At 40.1% G+C, this 27111-nt stretch overlaps 1 protein-coding gene across 2 annotated transcripts in view; it reads right to left on the bottom strand.

The window, feature by feature from the left end:
- Positions 1-27111, bottom strand: part of cuedc1b (CUE domain containing 1b) — a 51201-nt gene that overhangs the window by 9557 nt on the left and 14533 nt on the right. The window contains exons 2-10 of one of the 2 annotated variants that reach the window (XM_037073650.1): positions 17377-18000; positions 13356-13483; positions 6792-6918; positions 5723-5984; positions 3457-3522; positions 3141-3221; positions 2938-3031; positions 2494-2552; positions 2178-2247 (exon numbers count right to left, since the gene is read on the bottom strand). In XM_037073650.1, coding sequence (XP_036929545.1) covers positions 2178-2247; positions 2494-2552; positions 2938-3031; positions 3141-3221; positions 3457-3522; positions 5723-5984; positions 6792-6918; positions 13356-13483; positions 17377-17670 — 1181 coding nt within the window. In that variant the 5' untranslated portion in view covers positions 17671-18000. The remainder of the gene's footprint in view (positions 1-2177; positions 2248-2493; positions 2553-2937; positions 3032-3140; positions 3222-3456; positions 3523-5722; positions 5985-6791; positions 6919-13355; positions 13484-17376; positions 18001-27111) is intronic. The other variant, XM_037073659.1, reaches the window with a different exon arrangement.

Here is a 27111-nt window from a genome sequence, read left to right as displayed (position 1 = left end):
TGTTATAGCGAAGTTAGTTTTTAGATGTATAGGAAAGCTTGTTTTCATAGCTTTTGATTTGCTAATTGTTAATTGTTGTTGATTAATGCTAATTGTTTCTTAAGTGTCTCACTACACAGGCAGAACAACCAGAGAAGAACACAGTGGCAGAGGAAGCTTCCAAACCACCTTTCTCTAACCATGAGAATTGCTTCTTGTGTGGTGAACCAGGCCATTGGGCATGAAACTGCCAAAACAAGGCAGCCCCATGTACCCTGCCCAAGGCACCTCCATCAAGCAACCAAATAACCAACCCCACAGTATAACCAGTAGAGCTGTCAGGACAGTGACAACATTGAAACAGGAGAGACTGTAACTCAAGCTCCTCTAATTAAATTAGCAATAAACTAAAGAATGACCTAATTTAATGATAAATGTGAATTAACATTATTCTTGATAGACACAGGAGATTCTCTTTTTCTCCAGTAAAACCAACTAAATCTTCACGTTTTAAAATATCTAAAGAAAACAGTTAGAGCTATGGGGGTTGGAAGTATTCCTAGGTGTCTACCTGTATTTAAGACTCCAGTATCTATAGATCCTTTCACTGAAAGCATGTCCAGTTTTACTACTTTCCACTCCTTTCTTCTATCAGATTCCCCACCCATGAATCTGTTAGTACGAGATTTGTTAGGCAAATTAAATGGCATCATCTATTGCAGACCTGATGGCGTCTTTTTTAGAGAACATAACAAAACAATTGTGTTAGCTGCTCTGATAGATCAAAATCAGAGAGAAAGGGGAAGTCCATGATAGAGTTGTGTCTAGGGTGCCCCTGTCATTATGGGCCTCTTCCTCTAATGACATTGGTTTGATTAAAACCGCTGAGCCAGCACACATTTTGCTAAAACAGAATGCCCCCTGTCAAGGATCTCACAGTATCCCCTCTCTCAAGAAAAGAGTGAAGGCATTCATCCCATTATTCTATCCCTGTTAAACTAAGGGATAATAGTGTCATGGAACAGTCCATGTAATGCTCCTGTACTCCCTGTTACAGTCCATGTAATGCTCCTATACTCCCTGTTCTATGTAATGCTCCTATACTCCCTGTTACAGTCCCTGTAATACTACTATACTCCCTGTTACAGTCCATGTAATACTCCTATACTCCCTGTTACAGTCCATGTAATACTCCTATACTTCCTGTTACAGTCCATGTAATACTACTATACTCCCTGTTACAGTCCATGTAATACTCCTATACTCCCTGTTACAGTCCATGTAATACTCCTATACTTCCTGTTACAGTCCATGTAATACTCCTATACTCCCTGTTACAGTCCATGTAATACTCCTATACTCCCTGTTACAGTCCATGTAATACTCCTATATTCCCTGTTACAGTCCATGTAATACTCCTATACTTCCTGTTGCAGTCCATGTAATATTCCTATACTTCCTGTGAAAAAAAAGAAGATAAAAATATAGATTTGTAGAAGACCAGCAAGCTAATTATGAAGTGGTACTCCCCTGTTTTCCTTTAGTTCGAAATCCTACAACTGTATTATCTTCAATATCAGCCAATTTGTGCATATTAGCCAGTAGTGCATTTTTCTCTGTTCCTCTACATAAAGAGAGCCAGTGTCTGTTTGCATTTGGCCTCTCCCTCTACTGCTGCATGTGAGACTGACACAGTCGACTTTCTCAAGGCTTTAGCGGTGAAGGGCCACAAAAACCTCACTAACGAAGGCACAGTTGTGTCAGAAATACTTGGGGGACACATGATCCGGTTCTACAAGAGTCCTTCCTCCGTCCAGGATAAAAGCTGTAGTGGAAATGCCAAAACCCACAAATGTGTCATAGATGAAGACATTTTTAGTAATGACAGGCTATTGTAGACAATGAATAATTGACTATGCCTCACTTGCTGCACCACTTCAAATTTTATTATTTATCATTTTATTTTTTCTAAACCTCTTCCCGACCTTTCATAAACTCTTTTTTCCAACTCTGATCTAGTTTTCTACACTGATAGCTCTGCTTATAGAGAATATGGAGTGCCATGCGCAGGGTATGCAATTTGTGATAATTTTTCACCAATTGATAGCACTGGCCTGCCACCCTCAAGTTCCGAGTTCTGGCTCGGGTGATTAGAACACAGGACATGAATATGATTGAATGTCTGAGGAGTATCTTACCATGATATTGGCTCATTGCGTTGTTCATTCTCTTCCTGAGTGTTTGCTCTACTTGACTGACCAGCTTCCTCTGGACAGAGGAACAAAAAAAGATGGACATAGTTATGTGTGCAACTTTAATTAGTAAATCCTGTTTATGAAAAAGACGTAGTGGTGTGCTGAGGGACTGTCTTTGTACTGCCAAACGCAAGAAAAAAAAAAACACAGGTGCGTTGGACCCCAGGGACATACTTACCTGTAAGCAGCCATGTGTTAAATTAAGGCTTTTAGGTTAATTGAAGTTATTTTGTTTGTGTGGGTGAAATGCATTTCTTACCACAGGGGTTTCCCTCAACATTGTCGAGAAGATTGGCTGTAGAGTTGGCTGTGCCCAATCTGGAAAGGAGCTCAGTTAAGAACACAAAAACTCTGGCCTTGCATGACCAGATCACAGCTATGGAAGCTGATCCATGGCAGATGATGTATGAGAGAAGCAGAAACTGTGTTTACTGAGTATGACAGAGCTTTCCATCACTGTGTTAAAGTGTAAGACTGGTTGTTGTTCCCGATGAGCACATGGCACCTTAGGTAGTAGCCTCTGCCACAAGCGTAAAGATGTGTGTGCAAATGGGTGAATGCTGGTTTCTGTTGTAAAGCGCTCTGAGTAGTCAAAACTAGAGAAGTGCTATAAAAATACAGTCCATTTGTAATGTACTTTGCTGCCTTACTGCAATAAAGGAGTATTAGCCAGATAATGTAACAAACATTGAGCAAAGGATACGAGTGGTGCTTCAGGAGTGTCCTCCTCTTTGACTTTCTCCTCTTTGTCTTTTCTGAAAATGTTCTGGCAATTTCAAATAGTTTCTTTCTCGTTGCTGCAGGTTAGAAAGCAGTAGAGGTCTCTCACTCACTGTAGATAATGCCCTTTAAGGGTAATGCAATTCTTTGTAAAACATCAGCAGAATTATAAATAAGGAGACTTACATTTGCCCATGTGTTTGAGTTTGTCTCTGAACAGGGCATCGTCCGAGACAGCCTCCAGTGAAGCTGCAGAATACTGCTCTCCTGCACACAAAGACGAAAACACTGCCACACTGACACTTCTTTACTTGCACATCGAGTGCTTACACTGTAGAATCACAAGTATTTGTAGTATGATGTCTATAGCACAAATCCTTGACAAAACCAACAAATATCACAGTGAATGCATTTACAGACACAAAACAGTATTTACTAAAAATCAGTGTGCAAAGACAGTTTCAAATAGCTTGGCAGAGGAAGCTTGATGAGTGATATCTACCTGTGGAATTCTCCATGCTAGATGAATGATTGGACTTTGATTTCTTTGACTCATACTTCAAGCGATCTAAAAACAGAGAGCAGATGTTATGACCACTGATGTGGGGAACCAAGATGTGACGAGCTCTGGTAAAATGGTATTATGCCCAAATTTCTAAACCTCTACATCAGTTAATCTTGACCAGTGTTGATGAGAGGGGAGAACAGTTCTAATCTTTGTATTGTTGCACCAGAACAGCTGAGGCATGCCTCTTGTTTGTGTGGTTCGTCTTAGCAAAGCCTTAGTTTCAGAACCCCTTAAAGGTAGAAAGTATTTCCCCTACATCCTTTTATCAGAAATGATGTGCCTTGCTGTATCTAAAATCAGTTACTTGCCAAATATTTTGTTGGTCATCATGTATATACTGTTCAACTTTAAAGATTCTGAAGATGGAAACTGGGTGCAAATAAAAAGAATAACCTCAGCCTTAAGTTCTGAGATCTGAGCTAAAAGTTAGATATTTCATTTCTGATAATAAAAATCAGTTTTGTCTCAGAATGGAGATCCTTATCCCAAAATATATCAATTTCTTTGTGGTGATTTGATTTATATTGCTGAGATTAAGTGAATAATGTGATTAAAGAACTTAGAGCTCAAAGAAGTCCATCATCTATAAAACAGTGTCTTGATTATAAGCTGAGAGATGTAAAACTATGAGGAATGGAGACATATGGAATTCAATTTGTCCAAGTAAAGAAAAGCAAAGAAATGTATGATACAAATACATCAGCAAAAACAAAACTTTTAACACTGCCAAATGTGACAGAGTTAAAATGTGAAAGGCAAGAAGACTCTTTGATTTCCTTATTTTCTGAAAATGTATTACCCAAAATTAGATTAAATATCATTTGGAGATTAAAAAAAAAATCTCTTGTCAGTAGGACATTAAACAGAGCTAAATGTTTTTTTAAGAGTACAATATATATCAGCACTGTAGGCTGTACTCCAGTGGGTGATGTTCCTTAAATGCAGCGCACACTAGAAAGGATTGACTTTATCAGTTACATTAAAACAAAAAAGGGCAAACTACACTTTTTGCAAGCAACTGTCAAATTTGCTGGCTGCAACCTGAAGGGAAGCACTGCTGTGCAGGTTATCTCTTTTGGATAACAATGCATTAATGTCTGACCTCAACAACTGCATTGCTTTTTTTAAATATATCCTTTTTCTGCATTTGATGGCAGGAAAACATTTCAAAGAGGCTAAGATGGGGCAACAACAGACTGGGAAAGTTGTGGAATGCTCCAAAAAAAATGATTCGAACATTCCATGGGTAAACTGGTTCATTAGTAACAGGTGATGGTATCATAACTGGCTATACAATGGGCATCTTGAAAGGCTCGGTCATCACAAGCAAGGATGGGGTGAGTTTTACCACTTTGCCAAACACAAAACGCTGTTTTTATCTATGTTTTACATAGAGACAAAGAATAAGGGTTGCATCATGCAATCCTGTCTCATAATTCACTGCACAACCTGCAACATTGTGGAGCAGACGTTCTAGCAGAGCAGGGCAATATGAAATGGAAATGTAGAGTCATTGCTAATATGAATGGTTTATACCATATTGGACAAAAGGGACTGTTCACTCATAGGACAGCATGAATCTATGCATCACAACACAGAGGCCAAATTCCCAAAAGCCAAATTTCTTAAAACTATTGCCTTTGCTTTTCACATTAAGCTCTAACATTCTCTAGTGTGAGTACCTTTTGGATGCTGATATAACTGGATGGTTTGTAAACATACATTTAAGTTTCACTACTTAGACAAGAAAATTACAAATACACAAGCATTGGACCTGAGCATCAAGGCAAATAGTGGAAAAAACAGGACAAAAACAAAAGCTTTTAAAAAGGTGCCCTGTGGGGTGTTTCCTTTAAACAAACAAACCTCATGTTTACATTCAGTGTTAAACACCAAAATGCATTCTGGGTGTACTTCTGTTAAATATTGGCAGGACTGTGTACTGGTCAAAAACTCCACAGGGAACCTTTAATGACGAAAACTTTAAGAAGGTCTTTTCAGTAGCTCAGTATTAACTGTAAAGTTTCTCAAAACCTCAAATCTGAATGCTTTTAATGTCTATGCATTACTTTCAGTGACTTCAATCCTGTGTACAAGACTATACCACTTTAATCAGTACAGTTATTGACAGTAACCTACAATTCTGACCTTATGAGCAGAATTTCATTGTGTCTACTGAGTCAAATGTACACACTCATACCTCTCTCTAAGGCAATGAGAAACTCGCGGTTGCGCTGTAGCTCTCTCATAAACTCCTCATTCTGCAGGAAGAGGGCAATGCGCTCATCTTCCAGATACTGCTTCAGTTTCTTGTCATGCTCTGTCGTTCCTGTTGTCAAACTTGGACCTCCAGTAGTCCCTTCAGCTCCAGAACGAGAACCAGATTGGGCTGTCCATTGGCTTATTGAAGAAACTGAGGAGGAGGATGATGATGAGGGCTGGGATAGACTGCTCTGAGAGCTCTGTTGAGGGAAAGACAAGTGAAGTTACTGATTATTACATCAATCAGTGCTGTTTGGCTATGGAACACTTATCCAGAAGATGATGAAGTTGTTTTAAAAAGTCTTAATACTATTCTGAGTGGGACACACCGTTTTTCCTGGAGCTGATAACAGAAGTTACTGATGAGTGAGACATCTTGCTTCTTTCTGATCTCTGATGAGTTGCACATGTGCAGTACCTTTCAGGCTGCTGACTAGGCTCAGACCACACACAAGCCACAGACAACAGTTTCTTTGTTTAATATCTTTGACTTCAGTTTCTTTTTCAAAACTCTTGACAGAGATGGATGGAAAGATTAATGAACCAATGATCTTGACCAACATGTGTTCCCTGGGGGCATTAAATATCCATGACAACATCAGGGTCCACTGACCCAGGAGTAAATCCCAGTAATTTGCACATTGGACGCAGAAGCTCAATGTTAGCGGGCGTAAGTGTTTTTTTGTGTGTGAAAGGGGTATTCTACTCCTTTGTATCTGGTACAATATTAGCAATTTTTCAATGGAATCTAAACTCTCTAGTTCTAGACCCCCCTGTTCATAAGTATCAAAAAAAGGAGCCACTTTTGTGCCCTCTTGGCAACAAGACATCACACAAGGACCAGTAGTTCCTTTGCACTCACCAAGTGACACTCTAATTATGACTAGTAATTACACTACAACCCCTGTAACATCTTTATCTACACACAACAATGCTTAAATTGTTGAGGCGTCAATGCTTTAAAACCAAATGCACCCACAGGTGTATGCTGACTTTTTTTTTTTTACCTTTATACTGTCTAACTGCTGTGGCAGGATCCGCAAGAAATCATCTGGGAGATTTCCAAGCAAAGGAGGGTTCCAGTTCCGGTAGCTTCTGACCTGCTGGTGACCTGGAGGTGGCTCTGCTTCAAATCTATGAGAGCCCATAGAGTAACAAGACACATCAATAATTCTATCAATCTCATTAGGTACATAATAAAGTCATTTCTAGCAATCTCAAATAACTATTAATTATTTAAATAATTTAAATTACCCACACAAAATCGCATAGGGTGTCCAGGACAAGGAAACTTCATTAACAGAGAAAACAAATATCATGAGTGAAGAAATGCCTGATGGTTTCTTGCCGATAAACAAGATAAACATAGAAAGATTGTAACATTGTCATACAAATCAAGCAGGCTGACTGAATATCTGTTATAGAGGTTATATTAAGGGTTTTTAGAGTATTCCCTTTTCTTTAGTTTGTTGATTTGACTTTTGCAAATATATATTTTTGCAAAGTTACAAAGCCCCAAGTCCACACCGAAGGGAGTTATGGTCTCAGACAGATTAGACTGCTCCCTGAACTGTCTAAAACACTTTGTCATTAGTCCAGCCTTTTCTTCTTTTATGTATACATCACTATGTAACACAGCACACCTCTAGCAAGGGGACCATCCTCCGCCTAGGTGACAGCCCTGGCGGCCGCACTGTGCCAGTGCTATACAAGAATGTGGAAGATACAAGCAAACAACAAATATTTTTGAAATTTGACAACTTAACAAAAATAGAATTTTGTCTGTGTATTTTACTCTTCAACTAACTTTTGAAGTTCAAGAACAGACTGATGCCAACTGTCTGTGACCTGACATCAAACATGACTGCCTTAAGTTTTGCTATGTTTTATGTTGCTTCACTATTTTGATTTGTAGTTTAGCCTTTGTGTTTGACTGTTGCTCAGCTAATGTGGCAACTCTAAGGCAAATTAGGACTAATAATGTAATACTGAGGACGACTCAAGATAAACTTATGGACTGCAATTTTTGATAAAGGTTTAAGTGTTTGTTTGGTACAGACCCTAAAAAAGGTCACATCATGATTTAAACAGATTTTTCATGAAAATTAAAATCTTAATGTAAAATATGCCCAAAACATTATTTTGACACAATGCAATTGTCAGTCAGCTCACAATTACATTATATGTCACAAGAATGTTTTAACCACATTGTGTAGCCCTACAGCTTGCTGTTTGTTTACATTGCATACACTGCAGCACCAGCACAGCAACTGTTAGCTTGGTTGTTATAGAAAGCCATTTTGCTTCAGGACCCTTGCCGATATGTGTGTGTGCATTGCTACTGTGCCCTGACGGTGATATGGCTTTGAATAAAAAATATTTCATTTGCTAGGTATCTACAGTCATGGAAAAAATTATTAGACCACCCTTGTTTTCTTCAATTTCTTGTTCATTTTAATACCTGGTACCACTAAAGGTATAATACAATGAACACGACAAAAAATGCAGCTGATCACATAATACTTTATGTCCTATTTGACATTCTTACGCTTAATTGTATTCCCAGGGTATATAAGAGGCCATTTCATGTCATAAGCAGCACTGCACATGCAAAGGCTTAGAGTGGTTTCCTGCTTACATTCAAACCATAGCACAACTCAGAAGTTGTCAGCTCTCACATAATGCCTAAAACAAAAGAATTATGTGAAGCCACAAAGGCAGCCATCTTGGCACTGCTGGAAATTGGCATGAGTGAGAGACAGGTAGCAAAAAAACTAAAGATCTCCAAGACAGCTGTTCATTACAACAAGAAAAAACAAGCCGAACACGGCACTACCAAATTGCTACCTGGCCGCGGCAGGAAACGTCTCTCTACCCCACGAGATGACCGTGCACTCGTCCGTTCCTGTGTCAGGAATCGTCGTCAGACCTCCAGGGACCTTCAAAATGAGTGGGCACTGTCGAGAAATGTGACTTGTTCGGCAAGGACAGTTCGAAACCGACTTGTTGAAGCTGGTCTGAAGTCACACAGAGCACGGAAGAAGCCCTTCATCAACGAAAGGCACAGGAAGGCCCGGTTACTCTTTGCTAGGGATCACAAGGATTGGACTGTTGATGATTGGGCTAAGGTTCTCTTCAGTGATGAATCCAATTTTGAGTTGATGCCCACTCCAGCTAACTTACTGGTTAGGAGGAGGCCTGGAGAAGCCTACAAACCAGACTGTCTTGCCCCTACAGTAAAACATGGGGGTAGATCAGTGATGATCTGGGGTTGTTTCAGTATGAGTGGAACAGGGCAAATGCAATTGTGTGAAGGGCGAATGAACCAGGTCATGTACAGGGCTACTCTTGAAAACAGTCTTCTTCCATCAGCTGGAAAACTCTTTCCTGCCTCGAATGACTGGATTTTCCAACAAGACAATGCCCCTTGCCACACAGCAAGGTCAGTTAAAGCCTGGATGGAGAACCACAACATTCGCACCATGCCTTGGCCTGCTCAATCACCAGATCTGAATCCAGTTGAAAACCTATGAAAACTCATCAAACTCAAAATGGAGAACCACAAGCCCAAAAACAAAGCAAATTTGTTTGAATTTGTGCAACAGGAATGGGCTGCTGTGACAGCAGAACAATGTCAGAAGCTGGTGGAGAGCATGCCAAGACGCATGGCTTCAGTCATCAAAAACAATGGTTACGCAATCAAGTACTAACTCCTGTGTGTATCATGTGTTTAAAGCAAACAGAAAAGAAAACATGGAATGCTTAAAAGCAGTGTTTTTGGCAGTACAGTGCCATAGCTATTGATGTAAGAACTTAAGTGATTTTGGTTACTATCAAGAAAACCATGGAAAATGGCTAGATATCAGCTCTTAAATTAAACTCTTACGAGCTATTTTTGTTGTTATCATTATATTTGTCCAAACAAATGTACCTTTAGTTGAACCAGGCATTAAAATGAACAAGAAATTGAAGAAAACAAGGGTGGTCTGATAATTTTTTCCATGACTGTATATGAAACTTTGATTAACACCCAGCAGTTAGCCTGCTAACACAATAAAAAGATTGTTACTGTAACAGAGCTGTAATGTTAGTGGCCTGCTGGGCATTGAGGCTGAGGCTAAAAACATCCTTTCATATGTTCAGTGCTGCATTACCGTGGAGAAGCAGTGGCGGTAAAAGGGGTGGCTGAACTTGATATCTGTCGACTCTAGATGGCAGCAGAGTGCTGGAGATCTGATGAGTACAGTAAAATCCTGATATAGTTTACTTTATACCGCATTTGACTATAATGTTTCAAACATGTTCATTGGGAACCCAATCACTTAACAGAGAAATTAACAGTTGACAGTTATGTTTCCTTTGTTTTTTACAGAAGGTGAGAAAAAGTAAGCTTCCTTAGCCTCTCAGATGTTCCCAGAATTGTTAAAATAAGATCTGGGTCTAGTCGAATCCCCAAAATCAACGAAAAGAAATCAAATATTTCATGCCAATAGTTTTGAGGTTTGGGGCAGAGTGCGAAACTATGAGATAGGGTAACCCCCATGGACTCACATTTCTCACACAAAGGAGAGAGTTTAGGAAATATTTTATGCAGCTTTGTTTGGGAGTAATGTAGTAATATTTTAAATTGAATCAAACAGTGTCAGGCGTTTATAGAACATTCATGGATGTGCTCCAAACTCTCTTCCCACACGTTGGGAGGTATCAGGGCTCCGAACTCTCTTTCCCACTCCTCTTTTATCCAGTCCAATCAGGGGAAGGCACGTGTTTTGTAGTATCTCATATAGTTGCGAGATTATTTAGCGTGGATTGGGGAACAGATTAAATAAACTGCATTTGACTATAATGTGGTGCAATGGCAGAGTGGCACTTTCTGTGTTTAAAGTGTAAAGTAAATGTATATGACTGCGTCAGCTGATATTTAACTCTAACAGCTCCTCTGTGAACTAAGTTAAAAATGGATATGTAACCTTAAGTTAAGCCTATAAATGGCACATGCAATCTGAGGTATACCCAGGCATTGACTGGCCATCTGGCGTACCAGGCAATGCTGGTGTGCTGATGCATGTTTTTGGGCCGGGCTGTCATAACTGAATCAAAAAAGTATATTATAAATCATTTTTATCCACCGCGACGCCCATTGGTTGATTTTCTTGAAGGACATTGGGCTAATCCAATGAAATCTCTCAGCTCTCCGCTTTTTTTTTTTTAATTCAAGTTTTTTCTAAGAGCACAATTTAGAGGGGACAGCCCAGTGGTCCATCTTCAATATAGACATCGGTCTGAACCAATCAGGATATAGTACAAAAGAGGCCCCACCCCTCCCTGCGCTGTCCCCCACTGTAACTCCCACTAGTTTCACAGTGTTGAGCGTGAGGAGCGGCAACGTGGATCAACCAAAGAGAAAGAAACTGGGCGCGGAGAAGTTGCGTGCTAAAAGACTGAAAAATCTCACTGTAGATGCTGCAATGTGCAAAGATTGGGGGGCAGACAATTCATGCTGCTCAGGTTCGGGCTTAAAAACCTCTGGGCCAGGTCGGGTTGTAACTTTCAGGCCCGTTGAGAGCTCTAATTACATGAGAATGATGAGCAATGGCGATTGATTAGTATCAATACTAACTGGTATTGAATACTTCCCAAAATCTGGTAGCCACGGCACCTTATTCTGATAAAATAGTGAATGGTCAAGGTTGAGAAGTGTTGATGAGCAGCAAGTGTCCATTTTAGGCTTATCATAGCATTTTAGATATTTAGGTTAAAGATGTGTTGAAAAGCTGCATAGTTTGAATTTGTAGCTATCCTCTATGCTGTGGTTAATCATGTTTTAGAAAACTGATTTTAAAAAAAGCTTTGCAATTTAAGCATTACTAAAGTAAGTGTAAAAAAAGTATCAAAGTTTTATTAGCAAAATGTTTGCCCACATTGAATAAGAGTAAGACAGTGTCAAATGCTTTTAAGACATAGTTGCTTTGCATGAGTTTATAAAGCAGTCCTGTTTTTAACCTGATACAAATGCATGTTCTAGTTTTTAAAGGAGGGAGCACCTTTTAACCTAGAATTGAGCTGCTATATTAGGGAAATTTAGAAAATACATATCAGCGATGATTTCAATAAAAAGGATACAAGAATTGAACTACACAGAGCAGACAAAAGTGGTGGAGTTAACAACAGATGCTAAGCTTCAGAGATTTAGGACGTTGATGATGCATTATGCTTGAAATAGGTTTTACCAAAGGAGGTAGAACTATGTGTTGACTAAATGTACTTATTTGCTTTCCACAGTGATTATTTGATAGACTTCTAAAGTCAGTAGGGGTGTAACATATTTGTTCATAGGACTGACAGGGTTTGTGAGCGTTTTTTCCAGTCAAGTGAGTAAACATATGCACACCTTGCCACAATAATTAGAGTTGGGTTTGGGATAATAGTAAAATACATTCCTTCAGGGAGTGCCTACATAAATTACTAGTCAGTTGTGCTCTGCTAATCATGAGGGGCCGGTCTAAGCCAAAAATGCCAGGGACGATTTTTTGAAAGCAGCCTCTCTAAACATTACTACAGTGTACATGCATTGTGAACCTGCCTATGAAGGTGCATCTTACTATATGAATACTGAACCTCTATGTAACAGGTAAAACACTGCGACATTGACTTTAGGGCAACATTCATTTCTGCTGAGGTACAGAGGTACAGCACAACGAGCCAGCCAGGAACCGATAAAAAAGGCCTCTCCATTATCTAATAGGCTTTGCTATGAAGTTATGTTGCTCTGAGCTTATACGTATAATATTTTGAAATAACAGTAGTAATAGCACTGGTAAAAAACTGTAATTATCTATCTATTTATTTATTTATTTATTTTTTAAAAATAACTTCTCCCCCCCGTCTGCAGCGCCCCTCGTGGATGATGCCGCCCTTAACATTCACCTATGCAGCATATGCCAATGGACCAACTCTGGTCTAAATCCACTCGCGTGGATTGTGAATCCGAGAGCATGGATTTTCACTTCCATTTATTTTTTTTTACCATGTGACCCTTGAGGGGCTCCGCAGTTAGAGTCAATTTGGAAATAAAAAAGCATGTCTGGTTCCAGAGGGGAGAGAGACAAACTCCCTGATCGGTTCACTGTAGTCTGGACTGCTCACATGTGCCACCTGGTGGTTGTTGATGAACATTGCAGCTAATGCAAAATCAAAAACCGGCTGGAAAAAAAAAGTTCCCCTTCTTCTTCTTGGCACCATTAATGCTGCAGTAATGGCATCATCTTAAAGGAGAAACATCTGTAAGGATCAGATTCCTGCTCTTACTTGTACAGTGGTGAAGTTTTTGGTTTACAAGCGGCATGCAGCTAAGTGAAAGCTAAAATCAGAGCTGACCAGTGATGGTGAACAACGTTGGCTCAGGGCTCTGTGCTTTGTACTTGTACTATACTTGGACAACTATTACAGGTTACAAATTGTCTACTTGCTAGTTTTTTATCATAATTATTGTAATTAAATCAAATGCACCCGAACAGCTCTCCATATGAACTGTATAAATTATGTAACTGTGGTTGAGTTCCTATCCTTACCTTGGTGGCGGTGTTGGTGGGGCTTCTGGGTATTTCCTGTCATAAATGTGCATATCGTATGCTGGTGGAGAGTAGACTGGAGGCGGTTCCTCATCTGAACTGTCAGGTTCCAGTGTTCTCTCCAGGATCTAGAAAGAAACAGACAGCAGTATTTTAAACACACCGACCCTCATGTGCTTGCCATTTTGTGAGAATTCCACTTTGACTCCAATCAGAATCAGTTATCTGTAGCTTATGCCACAGTCAAATATAACAAGATGAATTTAGACCCTGCCATCACCTTCTAGTTACTGAGGTAGACAGCCAGAAAATGGATGTTCTGCAGCACTCCATACAGGGTTGGAATCCTTCTAGTGACTGAATTTAGATGTTTGGACGACAGTTGAGTAATAACTGAATCTCTTCAAAAATCAATAAGTGTTGGGGTAAGCAGCATCTTTAACAGGTCACTGAAACTCTCGCCAAATATGAGTCAAACCTTCGTGTGAAAGCGTAATTGCAACAAAAGAGGCACTTTTAAGATTTACCATATTTCGTTTTCGTATCAAACTCATTTTAAATGGGAGTGCTAGGGGCAAATTAGCGTTTGCATTGTTTCTTATATGAGGCTCCTTTTTCAACTTCAAGGTCATTATTGTTTTTCGGTAATGACAAAACAATGAGTTATCTGTGCATTTATATGGAACCAAGCTTTAGGAGCGGACTGCACTAACTGTCCTCAGTGTTCTGTCACATTCAGAGATGAAGGAGGCAACATCTGCTAACGTGAGTTGTTCAAAAACTCTCTTTTTAGTAAGCTCTGTGTACACAAACAATGTTTTCAATGCTGGTGTTCATGTGTAGTGACCCTGGTGATACTACCAGCAAAGTTTCATGTTGTGTCGAGATTTATTAGTGTTTTAAAAATAGCGATTCTGATGCTATTGCTAATTTCCACAAATAAAATAATGTATAGGAAGCCCTGAGAAAGTTTTACAATGATTAGTATTATATGTTTCATTAGACTATAACTAATAACATCTAGAGAAGGCAAGTTCTGAAGAACATGCGGATGTGAATGCTCCCTGTTGACCAGCTGAAGCCAAATGCGGATCGCTGGCTGTGAAAACTTTGAATAATGTCCACAATATTTAAAAACTGTGAAATAATGTAGGCTAAAACCAAACTGAATTGGTGGCTTTAATTTATTTGAGGTTCCGTCTGAAGGCTAATAGGCTTTGCTATGAAGTTATGTTGCTGTGGGCTTATACGTATAATATTTTGAAATAACAGTAGTAATAGCACTGGTAAAAAAAATTGTAATTATCTAACTTTTTTTTTTTTTTTTCAAAAAATAACTTCTTCCCCCGTCTGCAGCGCCCCTCGTGGATGATGCCGCCCTTAACATCCACCTATGCATCATATGCCAAGGGACCAACTCTGGTCTAAATCCACTCGTGTGGACTGTGAATCCGAGAACATGGATTTCCACATCCATTTTTTTTTTTTACCATGTGACCCTTGAGGGGCTCCACAGTTACGGATTGAGTCAATTTGGAAATAAAACAGCATTTCATTTGAAGAGAATGAAGCTTCTGTAATAGTTGGGTAAGAATGAAGCATTAAAAATAGAATACAAGCTTTGAGACAAACTGCAATGCTGACTTGAATATGTGTTGAAAAGCAGCTGATGGAGTATAAAGAGATGTTACAGTGAGAATGAATCCAATACTCTGAATCCGACTGAGAAATTCAATAAATCTCAATATATCAATGATTGGGAACATTTCAATATTTGAATGGAGTTCCTGGCTTGAATGAATGAAAAGATGATAGTTAAATACAGTTAAAATGTTGGGAAATATACTGTGTGTGTTTGTGTGCATGTGGGTGCACGCTTAATCAGGGCCATATATGTGTGTGTACATGTGATGCCAATGCATGTAAAAGTGTGAAAACTGAGGATTTTTGAAGATTCTGTAATCTGCTTGAATGGGAAAAAATGGGCGAAAAACGTAAAATATCTCTGAAATTATGAATGATAACAATTAGAAAAACAGATGCGATCGATTCCCAATTGAGATGAATATTCTGTGTTTGAATGGAATTAATCAGTTTAAAAATGTTGAAGGAGTTAAAGGCCAAACCTTCTGACCTGGAAGATATAATAATAAAACAGGAGAACATATGTTGTGAATGCCTCCTGCCTCCTGCATTCACAACCAACTAGTCTAGTCTTTCCAGGCATACAGGATCCCTGTCCTTAAGGATTCGGGACTATTACTCGTGATGTAGGTCTGCATTACAATTAGTGATGCATGATAAATATCAGCCAATAAATTATCAGCCTAATACTGGGAAATGTATATAGAATGGCTATACAGTGTATTTTGTGTATAGTACAATTATAGCTGATGAATGGAGCTAATGATATAGAGCCAAACTGACTTTAACAAGTGCAGCATTTACATACTCCCACAAAGTAGGTGGTAGCATGCTCCTCTAAAGCTGGTTTGCAATCCATCAGTGCACACACAGTGCTTTTACATGCACAGCTTAGTCAGATTACAGCCATAGTTCGACTATGCTACTCAATCGGACAACTGCAATTGTCTGAGTATACATGCCGGTGAGAAAATCCAATTATTGGCCGAAGCGTGTCATACCCCATTATTATAGGTGGCACTGTACCCATTTCAACTAGTGGTAATAGAGCCACCGCCAGCTGACCTCTTTATATCCCAGCAACAACAAACTCTGCCTCGGCATTCGAGAAAGATGGTCTACAAAGAGCGAGGAGAAGCTACATCTTTGTACATTTCGTATATGGCGTACATGATAATTACACAAACTAGATGCACAATGGCGCTCTTGCTTGCAGTGATTTCAGAGGAAAGACGCTGCCGCCATCCTTCTACTTCCAGCTCACGGCTCTGGGAAAAAAATCTCGAGCCTGCGCAGAACGCAAAATCCGAATCCAATCTAATGGAATTTATACATGCAGGAGTAATGCGACTATGAATCAAATAATCAAGGTGTTTTAATACGACTATAAGAAATCCAATCCAGTATGATCGCACTAACCCAATAATTCGGTTTTCTTGAGTGTCATGTAAACATAATGTAGACTAGAAAGCACAACGTGTAGTTGCCGGTGTGTACTTTCTACACAGAGGAAGACAATTTTATTGCAATTTAATCACACAGTGGACAGACAGCGGAGCACCTTCTCTCACAGGCTGCTCCAGCTCCGTTGTCGAAAGGACAGATACAGGAAATCTTTCCTGCCACATGCCATCAGACTTTATAACAATAGTTAAATAATCTGGTCTTTCCATACAGTCCATACGCACTTTATCTTTTTTTTCTGTTTTTCTTTCCTGCTACATGCCATCAAACTGTACAATAATAGTTATATAATCTGGTCATCTAATACAGTACATGCACACTTTATCTGTTTTTCTTATGCCCACCGGTCCACTGCTGATTATTTATCTGTTTCACTGCACCTTATATTTTATTTTATTTTTTGCACTATAATGACTATCTCTTTTTATACATTATCTATACTGTGTATATTTGTACATTGCATTTTATACTGTAATTAATATGTTATTTCTTCTTTTTATTTCAGTGTGTTGCTTATATCTTTTATGTATGTAAATGCTGCTGCTACGCCAAAATTTCCCAGCTTGGGATTAATAAAGTATATCTATCTATCTGTCTATCTATCTATCTATCTATCTATCTATCTATCTATCTATCTATCTATCTTTATGAGACATGCTTCACAGGAGTTTATTAAGAGGTACAGAAAAACAAATCATCCATATTTGCTCACTTCATTTTCGCATTAATTCTGTACCCACTGTGCTATAGGTTAGGAACTTTTAAAATACAGAAATACCAAATTAACATTTATCTTATCAGTCTTGGCCATGACAGCTAATTATCGGTTATCAGTGTCAGGTGAGAAAAAAAATTGCCATTGTGCATCCCTAATTAAAATCACCAGTTGTGCCCATGGACCCTTTCCACTGACCTCTGGTGGAATGCTGTCATCTGAGTCCGAGCTGTCATCTGAGCCCTGTCCATCAATGCTCATCTGGAGCAGCTGGTCAATGGTAGCATCCACAGCTCCATTGTTGGAGCGCAGCACACACTCAATCACCTCATAGTCCATAGAGGGAAACATGGTCTTGAAGTCCTCCATGGCCTGGTTGAACTCGAGGCGTCGGACCTGCCGGTTGGGCCTGCTGTTGTTAAGCTGCCCACCACCACCTCCACTGCTTCTAGAGCCTCCATTGCTGCTGCTGCGCCTGAACAGACTAGTCATCCTCAGGGCCTGGCCACGTTAGGTGCTGCCAACCTAGCAACAGGATGGCTCGTCTAATTTCTCAACAACACAATCACTTTGGCCCCTTCAGTCTCACTCGCTTTTGACTTTATCCCTGCTCAATTTCTCATTCTTACACAAACATGGCAGTCTATTGATGGGAGTTCAGAACAACATCCATTCAGCATGGCTCACTATACTGTATGGTGTCCAAGGACTGGAGTATTCAGGTGGTGACAGAAATTAAATTGCCAAGGTCCTGTCACCAGGCAGAGATCAGAGACAAAATCCACCGGGCAACATACATAGCTACATCACAGTCATCAGCACCTAGAGAGAGAGAAAAGAGGCGGTGTGTTAGTAAGACCTGCCCATACAAACGTTAAATTGTTCAAAACCTCACATTTGAAAAGTCAATGCGCTGTGTAAAATGTAAACAAACAAAAACAGATGGCAATCAATTACAAACAACCTGTGTGTATAGACAAGAGTTTTACAGTGTGTTCCTAAGTCCATTTACTAATATTCTTTAAACAATCATGAACAACAATCAACCCCATCCTTGTTCATGAACCACTGACAAAATGTATATAGAATTGGTAATAATGCCACACGAAATGTTTGGGTAAATCAAGCTTTTATAGCCCAATTAATTTCATTAAAATCTGCTGACTAAAGCTGCTGTAAGCACCACCACTGTTTTGTGCTTTGTGGTCATTTTCAAACAGTTTGTTTACTGCGTGCCAAGTTGGTGCTTATGCATTGCTCTGTGTACATTAATGGAGCTGGGTAACAAAAGGGCAGTGATTTGACTGACAAAATGTGAATCAATTCTGGGTCTTGTCTGATGACCTGAATCATATACTTTAAGGGGGAATCCCTAACCATCTAAAACCATTAAATCCACTGTTGCTCTGTGTGTGTAAATGCAGAGAAGCAGAGCTTCAGAAAGATCTTTCATTTCAGGTTTCAGAAAGCCCAAAGATAGTGTTGTTGCATCATGCATTGGAAAACAGCTGTAACATTCTTGCACATACTGTATAAGGTAGAAGAACATTAAAATATGGTATTCTGGAGAGTTCTGGTGATAGAAGCTAGCCGACACCTTCTTTTAATCTTTTCTTATCTGATCTAGCAATTCCTGTCTTCCCTTCCCGCTTCACTGGGTGTTCATTGTAACTGGTGGCTGCCGAGTGCCACATGGCAGTACCAGGCCCCATCCACAGCTGATAAACAGAGCCCCTCTCTTAGCCTCCCGGTCAGACAAGGAGTAAACAAGTTTCCTGCTGTAATAGCCATTGCCTTTACGTAACACTGAAGCTGTGTGTGTGTGTGTGTGTGTGTGTGTGTGTGTGTGTGTGTGTGTGTGTGTGTGTGTGTGTGTGCACAAAGAACAAAAGACAATTAATGAATGTGTTAAAAACAGTCCAATGTAATAGAGTTGGGCAATCTTTCCATATTGCTATTCTTCAATTAAGGTTAAAGAAGATCGCCAATAGGCGATCTGATTGCCATGGGGCAGTGGAAGTGGGGTGAGGTACACACAGCATACTGTGAAATGCCACCATGGTCTCACCGATGTCAACCCTTCTCATTAATGGTTAGAACTATACACAGCACAACTTAAACAAAAAATGAGCCTGCACAAAGCAGCTCTGGATCCATAATGTTAACTACTCTTTTGAAACGCAGAGCACTTATCACTCTTGCTGAGAAACGTAACTAAGTGGGAAGACCTGCGACATGGGATGTAACGGTATGAAAATTTGACATCGTGGTAATAGTGACCAAAATTATCACGGTTATCAGTATACCACGGTATTTTTTAAAATGTCTTCAAAATGTTGAAAAAACACTGATAAGGACTTCCGGTGGTGACACGCCCAAGATGGCTGCATAGGTGAAACGGGCCGAGCCAGCTTAGCTAATTTCCCCATTTATTCATAAATACGATCTGCCAACGTGCAGTGGCGAAACAGCAACCCAAAAGAAGTATATCGGTAAGAAGTCATTATTTTACTCGTAACGCCTCACAAAATCAACGTAACAAAAACACAGAGGAGACGGCGGATACAATTAAGATGGCGGACTCATCTCCACAAGACGCTACAACCGTGATGACTGAACTGCAGGGTATCAAGAATATCCTCGTGAGCCTAGCTGCGGAAGTCTCGGGAGTAAAAAGAGGAGTAGAGGCGGTGAACGAAATAGTGAAAAGCCTGGGTAGCAGAATTACCGAGGCAGAATCGAGAATATCCAAGCTGGAGGATGAAGAGGCAAAACGGGCCCCGGTGGTGAATGACCTAGAGAGGCAGAATCACGTACTGAAGGAGACAATAACAGCGCTGGAAGGTTTCTCCCGGCGTCAAAACATACGCATCGTAGGTGTTAAAGAAGGACTGGAGGGTCGCGACTGGGATGGCTTTATGAAAACTCTATCGGAGGGTGCAATAATGTGGTAAAAAGAAAAAAAATCCTCACATACCTAAAGCAAAAAAAGGCTGATATAGCCCTCATCCAAGAAACCCATCTTAATGATGAGGAAGCAGCAAAACTCAAAAGAGAATGGGTCGGACAAGAATATCGTAGTACATTTTTCTCGAGAAAAAGAGGAGTGAGTATTTTGATAAGGAAAAATATAGACTGCCAAATACACAAACATGTCTCACATAAGGAAGGTAGGTGGGTTATATTGGATGTCACGTTAGGGGGTCAAAGAATGACTATTGCTAATGTTTATGCTCCTAATTCTGTTATCCCAGATTTTTTTCATGAAGTCTGTAACCTAATAAGAAATATGGGGAACAATAATATAATTATTGGAGGGGATTTTAATCAAATGAGGGATTTAATAATGGATAAAACTTATCAATCTACTCAAACTAACACTACTGGTGTAATGGCAATAGATGTCTTGTCAGAAGAGTTGGGTCTTGTTGATATTTGGAGACTATTGCATCCAAATGAAAAGGACTTTACTTTTTTTTCACATCCCCACTCAAGTTACTCTAGGATTGACTACTTTCTCTTATCCCGTGATATGGTCAGCCAGGTGCTGAATTCTACAATTGGAAATATAGTGCTATCAGACCATGCACCGAACCGAATTTGCCCTTTTCTGTACCAGGCAGAAATATTTTGAGCAGGGAGAGCGTGCTGGTAAAGTACTGGCACACAGAGTAAAACAAATACAATCTCAAAATGTTATTCCATCGATTTTTGATAAAGACAATAACCTTCTTACGAACAAAAGAGACATAAATACCACCTTTAGGGAATTTTATCAATTGTATACATCTCAGGGTGGGACAGACAAAAACAAATTAGAAAGTTTTTTTTCCTCAATTGAAATTCCTACCCTAACACAGGATGGGAGAGCACTTTTGGAGGGTGATATCTCCGTCGTAGATGAAGTTAAAAAAGCAATCAGAAGCCTCAGGAAAGAAAAGGCCCCTGGAAACGATGGGTTCTCAGTAGATTTTTACCAGAAATTCATAGACGATCTTGCCCCTAGATTACTAGTCGTATATCAAGATAAGTTTCAAAGAGGTAGAGGTGGAAGCATGAGGGAAGCAGTTATTACACTACTGCATAAAAAGGGAAGAGATCCACAGCAGTGTGCTAATTATCGCCCTATATCTTTGATTAATGTGGATGAGAAAATTCTCGCTAAAATCTTAACAACTAGATTGGAAGAAGTGGTCCCATTTCTTATTCATCAAGATCAGGTGGGGTTTATGCGGGGTAGGAGCTCTGCAGACAACCTTTGAAGACTGTTACACATTATGTGGATGACAAGAAATTATGATACACCAACGGTTGCCTTTTCATTAGACGGGGAAAAGGTGTTTGATAAAGTGGAGTTCCCTTTCTTGTTTTATACGCTAGAAAAATTTGGATTTGGTCCAATATCTAGGAAGTGGGTGGAATTAATGTACTTGGATCCATCAGCCACAGTCTTAACTAACGGGATTATGTCTCCACAAATCAGATTAAATCGTGGTGTTCGGCAAGGATCGCCTCTATCACCTCTAATCTTCGCCATATTTCTTGAACCCTTGGCCCTGCGGGCTAACTCAACTATACAGGGTGTGCAGGCGGGTCAAGAAGAACACAAGCTCCTGTTGTATGCAGATGATCTGTTATTGATATCTAGTAACCCTGAATCCTCAGTCCCAGAAATTTGTTCAGTTATAAATCTGTTCTCAGAGGTATCTGGTTATACTGTTAACTGGTCAAAATCAGAAGCCATGCCGTTATCACAACTGTGCCCCCCAGATATTAGAAAGAACTGGAAATTCAGATGAATGCCTGAAGGATTAACATATTTGGGCATCAAATTAATGCCAGGTCTGGAAAAAATAATGGAAGCCAACATTTCTCCAGTTATTCAGAAAACTCAAACTCTGTTAAAAAATTGGGATAAGTTGAATATTTCCCTGTTGGGCAGACTCAGTCTAGTTAAAATAATTTTAACTCCCAAGATCAATTACATCATTTCCATGTTACCGCTAAAATTTCCCTCCCCATTACCTAAAACATACAACAGTATGATAGAGAAGTTTATATGGGCAGGAAAAAAACCCATGTTTAATCGGACTAAGTTATATGTTGCAAAAGACAAGGGGGGTTTAGCATTATCACGAATAGACTAGTGTCATTTATCATTTTCTTTATCGCAGTTATCTAAAATTCACCTGCCGCCTACAAGGATCCCTCTGTGGGTCAGGACAGAAGAGCAACTGGTGCATCCTTTTTCTGTGGAGGACTTCCTCTCACAAACAGAGAGACCAGTCCCCTCCCAAGACCCGGTAATGGCTTTTGCCAGAAAGTCATGGAAAATTGCTCATCAAATGACAAATACTGATCCATATTTATCAAGCCTTTCCTCCATATGGTATAACAAGAAATTGTTAATTGATAAGAAAAGTATCTTTTGGAACAAATGGATCAGATCTGGGATTCATATTCTTGAGGATGTGATGGGAGATGAAAACCCCGCATTATGTTTGTTGGGATTACTTCCAGATAACATTCAAATATCGAAACACCAAAAACTTTGGTGTCGTCTAGCTATGAGAACAGGGTGCAGGATAACTTTACGCCACTGGAAATCTCCCACTCAATCCACTTTTAAGGAGTGGGTACAGGTTCTAAGTTCAATGGCCAGCTATGAGCGGGTCACCTATAGAGTGGCTGGGAGGGAAGACCTATTTAACGAGGTGTGGGGCCCATTCCTAGCTCATTTGCTGGAAATGTGAGGATGTTGCCATCCATCTGCATTTTTCTTTTTTTTTTTTTTTTTAGAGGCTGGTACAGGATTGGTATAATATGTAGACTTCCTAGGGTGTTTTGTGTTTTGTTTTGTCTTGCTTTGTCTCGTTTTGTGGATCTTGCTTTGTACATTGTTGCTGGTCTGCATTTATTTTTTTTGTTGTTTTGTTGCTATTTGTAAGAAGAAAAAGAAAAAAAAAAAAGACTGGGCAGAAAGATACTGATAAATACATACAAGATGTAAAAAAAAAAAAAGAAAAGAAAAAACACTGATAAATTGAAATAATTTCATCAAGATTTATATTTAAATATATTTATTATATATCAAGATAGTACAAATCCAAACCCTTAACAAAACACTGCCAAATCAACATTAAATAATTATAAAGAATGTATCAAAACTGTGCAAAATAGGTCATTGGCTTTTTTCGATGAGGGCACATAAGCAGCCTATTTTTAAAACATGTCCTTTATTGTCTGCATTACAGAGGTAGAATGAGATGTAGTGGCAGCAGCACTCGATTGGCCAGCAGACCCTCTCTGCGAAAAAAATGAATAGAAAATGTCATCATTAATTATTACTGTCATTGTTACTTAAAGGGATATTCCGGTGTAAGTTTAATCCATGTTCTAACACACCTTGACACTGAGTATGACCCCCTTCGAGAGATAAAGTTTGCGGCGCGCTAGCTTACGTAGTTTTAGCATCCTCAGAAATGACCGCACAACAACAATACGCTGCAGTAAATGGGTCCAAGTATAAACACAAACACAAAGCCACAAATAATGCTCAGAACAGAACCAAACTTCAGCAATATTACAAACAGGGTCCCAGCACGTTTCAAGGCATCAAACATTTGATATTGTTGTCGGCTTTGTCGGAAAACCTGCTGAGCCACAGGTAGATGTTGCTCTGGTGAACAGAGCTAAGATGAAAGTCAGTCATCTCAGTCAGTTTGTATTCACTAACTCAGTCCACCCAGTACGTGTTTGTCTCAAATCCTCCTCACTGCAACTCTGCATCAATATTTGGGGAATTATTAGGTCGACTTTAAAAAGTGAAATCTACTATTGAGAAGCGGTTCAGATAACGTGCCAAATCACAGATCAACTTTGTTCAGTTATACCACCATCTGGTAAGTTTAAATTAGTGACACCAGCAAATTAGACAGAGAAAACTCGACATACATCATGCACACAAGCTTTAATTTACCTTGCATTCGCTGAACAGTTGATGGTGATGGTTGTAAAGTGAAAGTAAGTAAATTGGATGTGATGCTGCCCCTCGCACCAACTTTCTTCTTGCAGCTCCTGCAGATAGGACTGCCATCCTCGCCCAGCTGCCCCTGAGTATTCTTATAACAACCACAATACGCCCAGACTTCAGATTTGGTTTCTTTGAAGTTGGAAAAATGCCATGAGGGCCCCTACAATCACATCCTCCCTCCGCCATGTCTTCTTCACTACATAACAAGCGCACATTGCACGTTGCACGCTGCACATGCACTGCAAGTTTTCCACACCGTGGTTACCGACCACGGCGGTTACCACAGTAATTAAAACTTAAACGGTAACCTTCACCGTCGGGAATTTTACTGTGGTATACCGTGACACTGGTAACCATTTCACCCCTAAGAGGGACTACTTTTACTCATCATGCCAAAGACAAAGGAAATCAGTCTTGAGCTCTGAAAGAAGATAGTGGAGGCTCATGATAAGAGGGAAGGCTCTGCTGCCATTCCAAGCGTTTCAGTGTCTAGAACTGCGGTATGTTGCATCATTGCCAAGTACAAGAATACAAATTCTGTTAAGAAACAAACCAGGGCGTGGTCGTAAGCACACTCTGGAGAGGAAAATAGTCAGAGATGTCAGCAAGAAGCCCTGGACATCTGTCAAGACGACTGTTGCTGAGCTGGCCTCTTCTGGAGTTGATGTTTCAAGCAACACAGTTGTGAGGGCTCTTCATCGTTGAGGGACTCAGGGCCATCGTCCCAGAAGAACCCCTTTACTCAAAGAGCAGCACATCACAGCCAGACTGAGGTTTGCCCGTGAACATTTGAAAGGTAAAGATGAGTTTTGGGAGTCTGTGCTTTGGTCTGATGAGACTAAACTGGAACTGTTTGGGCACATGGATGTGGTGTATGTTTGGTGAAGAAAGGGAGAGGCCTTCAACCCTAAGAACACAGTTCCCACAGTTAAACATGGTGGTGGGAGCATCATGCTGTGGGGCTGTTTTGCAGCCTCAGGCACAGGGAGCCTTGTTTGGGTGCATAACATCATTAAAAAAGAAAATGATGTTCAAATTTTGAGGGATAACATGATAACTGCTCATAGTCTAGCCTTAGGTCATTGCTGGGTCTACCAACAAGACAATGACCCAAAGCATACATCGAAATTGGTCCACAGTTCCTGAAGAATACCAAAACCAAGGTCCTGGAGTGGCCCACACAGAGCCAAGACGTCAATCCTACTGAGAATCTGAATTGAGACTGAATTAGAGCCAACTCCAAAAGGCATAGGTGTGGGGGCCCTGACGAGAGATCAGAGAGCTTATTCACCTTCAAAAGTGTCACAAAATGTGTTCCAAACCACTGTGGTAAACTTTTCGCTGCTCTAATAGCTTTATCTACATAGGCCGACAACGGCCATGGATTGTTCTTCTTTTTCATGCACTGTTATCTCGTGATAATGACTTATTATCTGGTTATCTCGATTGTTCTCGTGATAACGGATTAATTTATTATGTTATCTCCACTTCACAAAGATTGCTTTATCGTGATAATGAATCAATAACGTGTTCGTCTTGTTTTCAACCTAAAGAGCTGCCATGAACGGCTTCCGTAGGTAAGTTACACTTTACGTTTGTACTTGACTGGGTTTGTTTAGGGGCTCCCATCTATCTAGCTGCTTCAGCTAAGGTCAGATAAATGTAAGCGTTAACTTAGCAATGTAATGGACTTAAGGTTATGGAGTGCGACTGACAGACACGCAGTAACTTGGCTCGTCACTGACTGTCTGAGAAAATACTAAAAGAAACGACTAAAAGTTAACCCAAACTCACTTTTATACTTGGAAAAGTCCTGGGAAAATATGACACGAAAAAACAACAAACAAGGACAACAATCTCCGAGTGAAACAACAACACAGCTATGACCGACCCTAGCCAGGATGCTAACAACAACCACGAGGAGGCTAGCAGACCGTCAAGTACTGAGATACTGAATGCAATACGCTCGATGAAGAAGGATTATGGCCAACGACCAGCTGACATGCTAGAGGCTATTAACAGCATAAAGGGAGATTTGTTGTCCCAGTCGAGGAGAATTGGCGAAACTGAGGAGAGAATATCGCCTGTGGAGGAGGATGTCACCACTCTCCGACAAAAAGTTAAACAACTGGAAGGTACAACAGAGATGTTGCCCAATAAAATCCAAGATCAAGAGGACAGGACAAGACACTCTAACCTGAGACTGATTGGTCTCCCTGAGAAAACCTTGGGCCCTGACACATGCAATTTTCTGGAAAACTGACTTCGGAAGCTACTGGGCGACACTCTTACACCCAGCCCTGTGATTGAGCATGCACACCAGATCGGCCAAGCTAACCCAAGCCGGTCTTCAGTGCCCAGACCAATTATTATCAAATTTCTGAACTATAAAGACCGTGAAAATACACTCAAAGCAGCCAGGAGACAGAGGGAGGTGCGTTACAATGATCAGCGGGTCAGCTTTTTTCCAGAACTGTCAACTGAGACCCGACAGCATCAACATCTATTCGATGGCGTGAAGGGGAAGCTCCGTGCCCTGAACATCCACTACAGGCTGCTCTACCCCACTCAGCTTGTTATTACCCATTACGGCAGGCGCCTTGTCTTCACGTCCGTCTCCAAAGCACAGGATTTCCTTCACAACATTCCATCACAACAATCCACCGGCACTCCGCAGGAATCTGTCTTTTTATCAAAATCTTTTTCTTTCTATATCATCCTACCCTGGTCAATACACAATTGGTGGTGATTTTAACTCTGTGTTAGACCCGACACAGGATTGTTCAACTGGTATTGATGCCTCTCATCAACAAACAAAAATTATCAAAAAGTTCATGAGTGACCTAAACTTGACTTGCTTTTAAATTTGACATGGGCTACTGTCAAAAATTGAGAAATGT

The sequence above is a fragment of the Acanthopagrus latus genome, chromosome 2, assembly GCF_904848185.1.
Source record: "Acanthopagrus latus isolate v.2019 chromosome 2, fAcaLat1.1, whole genome shotgun sequence".
NCBI lineage: Eukaryota > Metazoa > Chordata > Actinopteri > Spariformes > Sparidae > Acanthopagrus > Acanthopagrus latus.
Note: the sequence above shows the minus strand (reverse complement) of the source record. Positions and strands in the feature narration are given on the sequence as shown.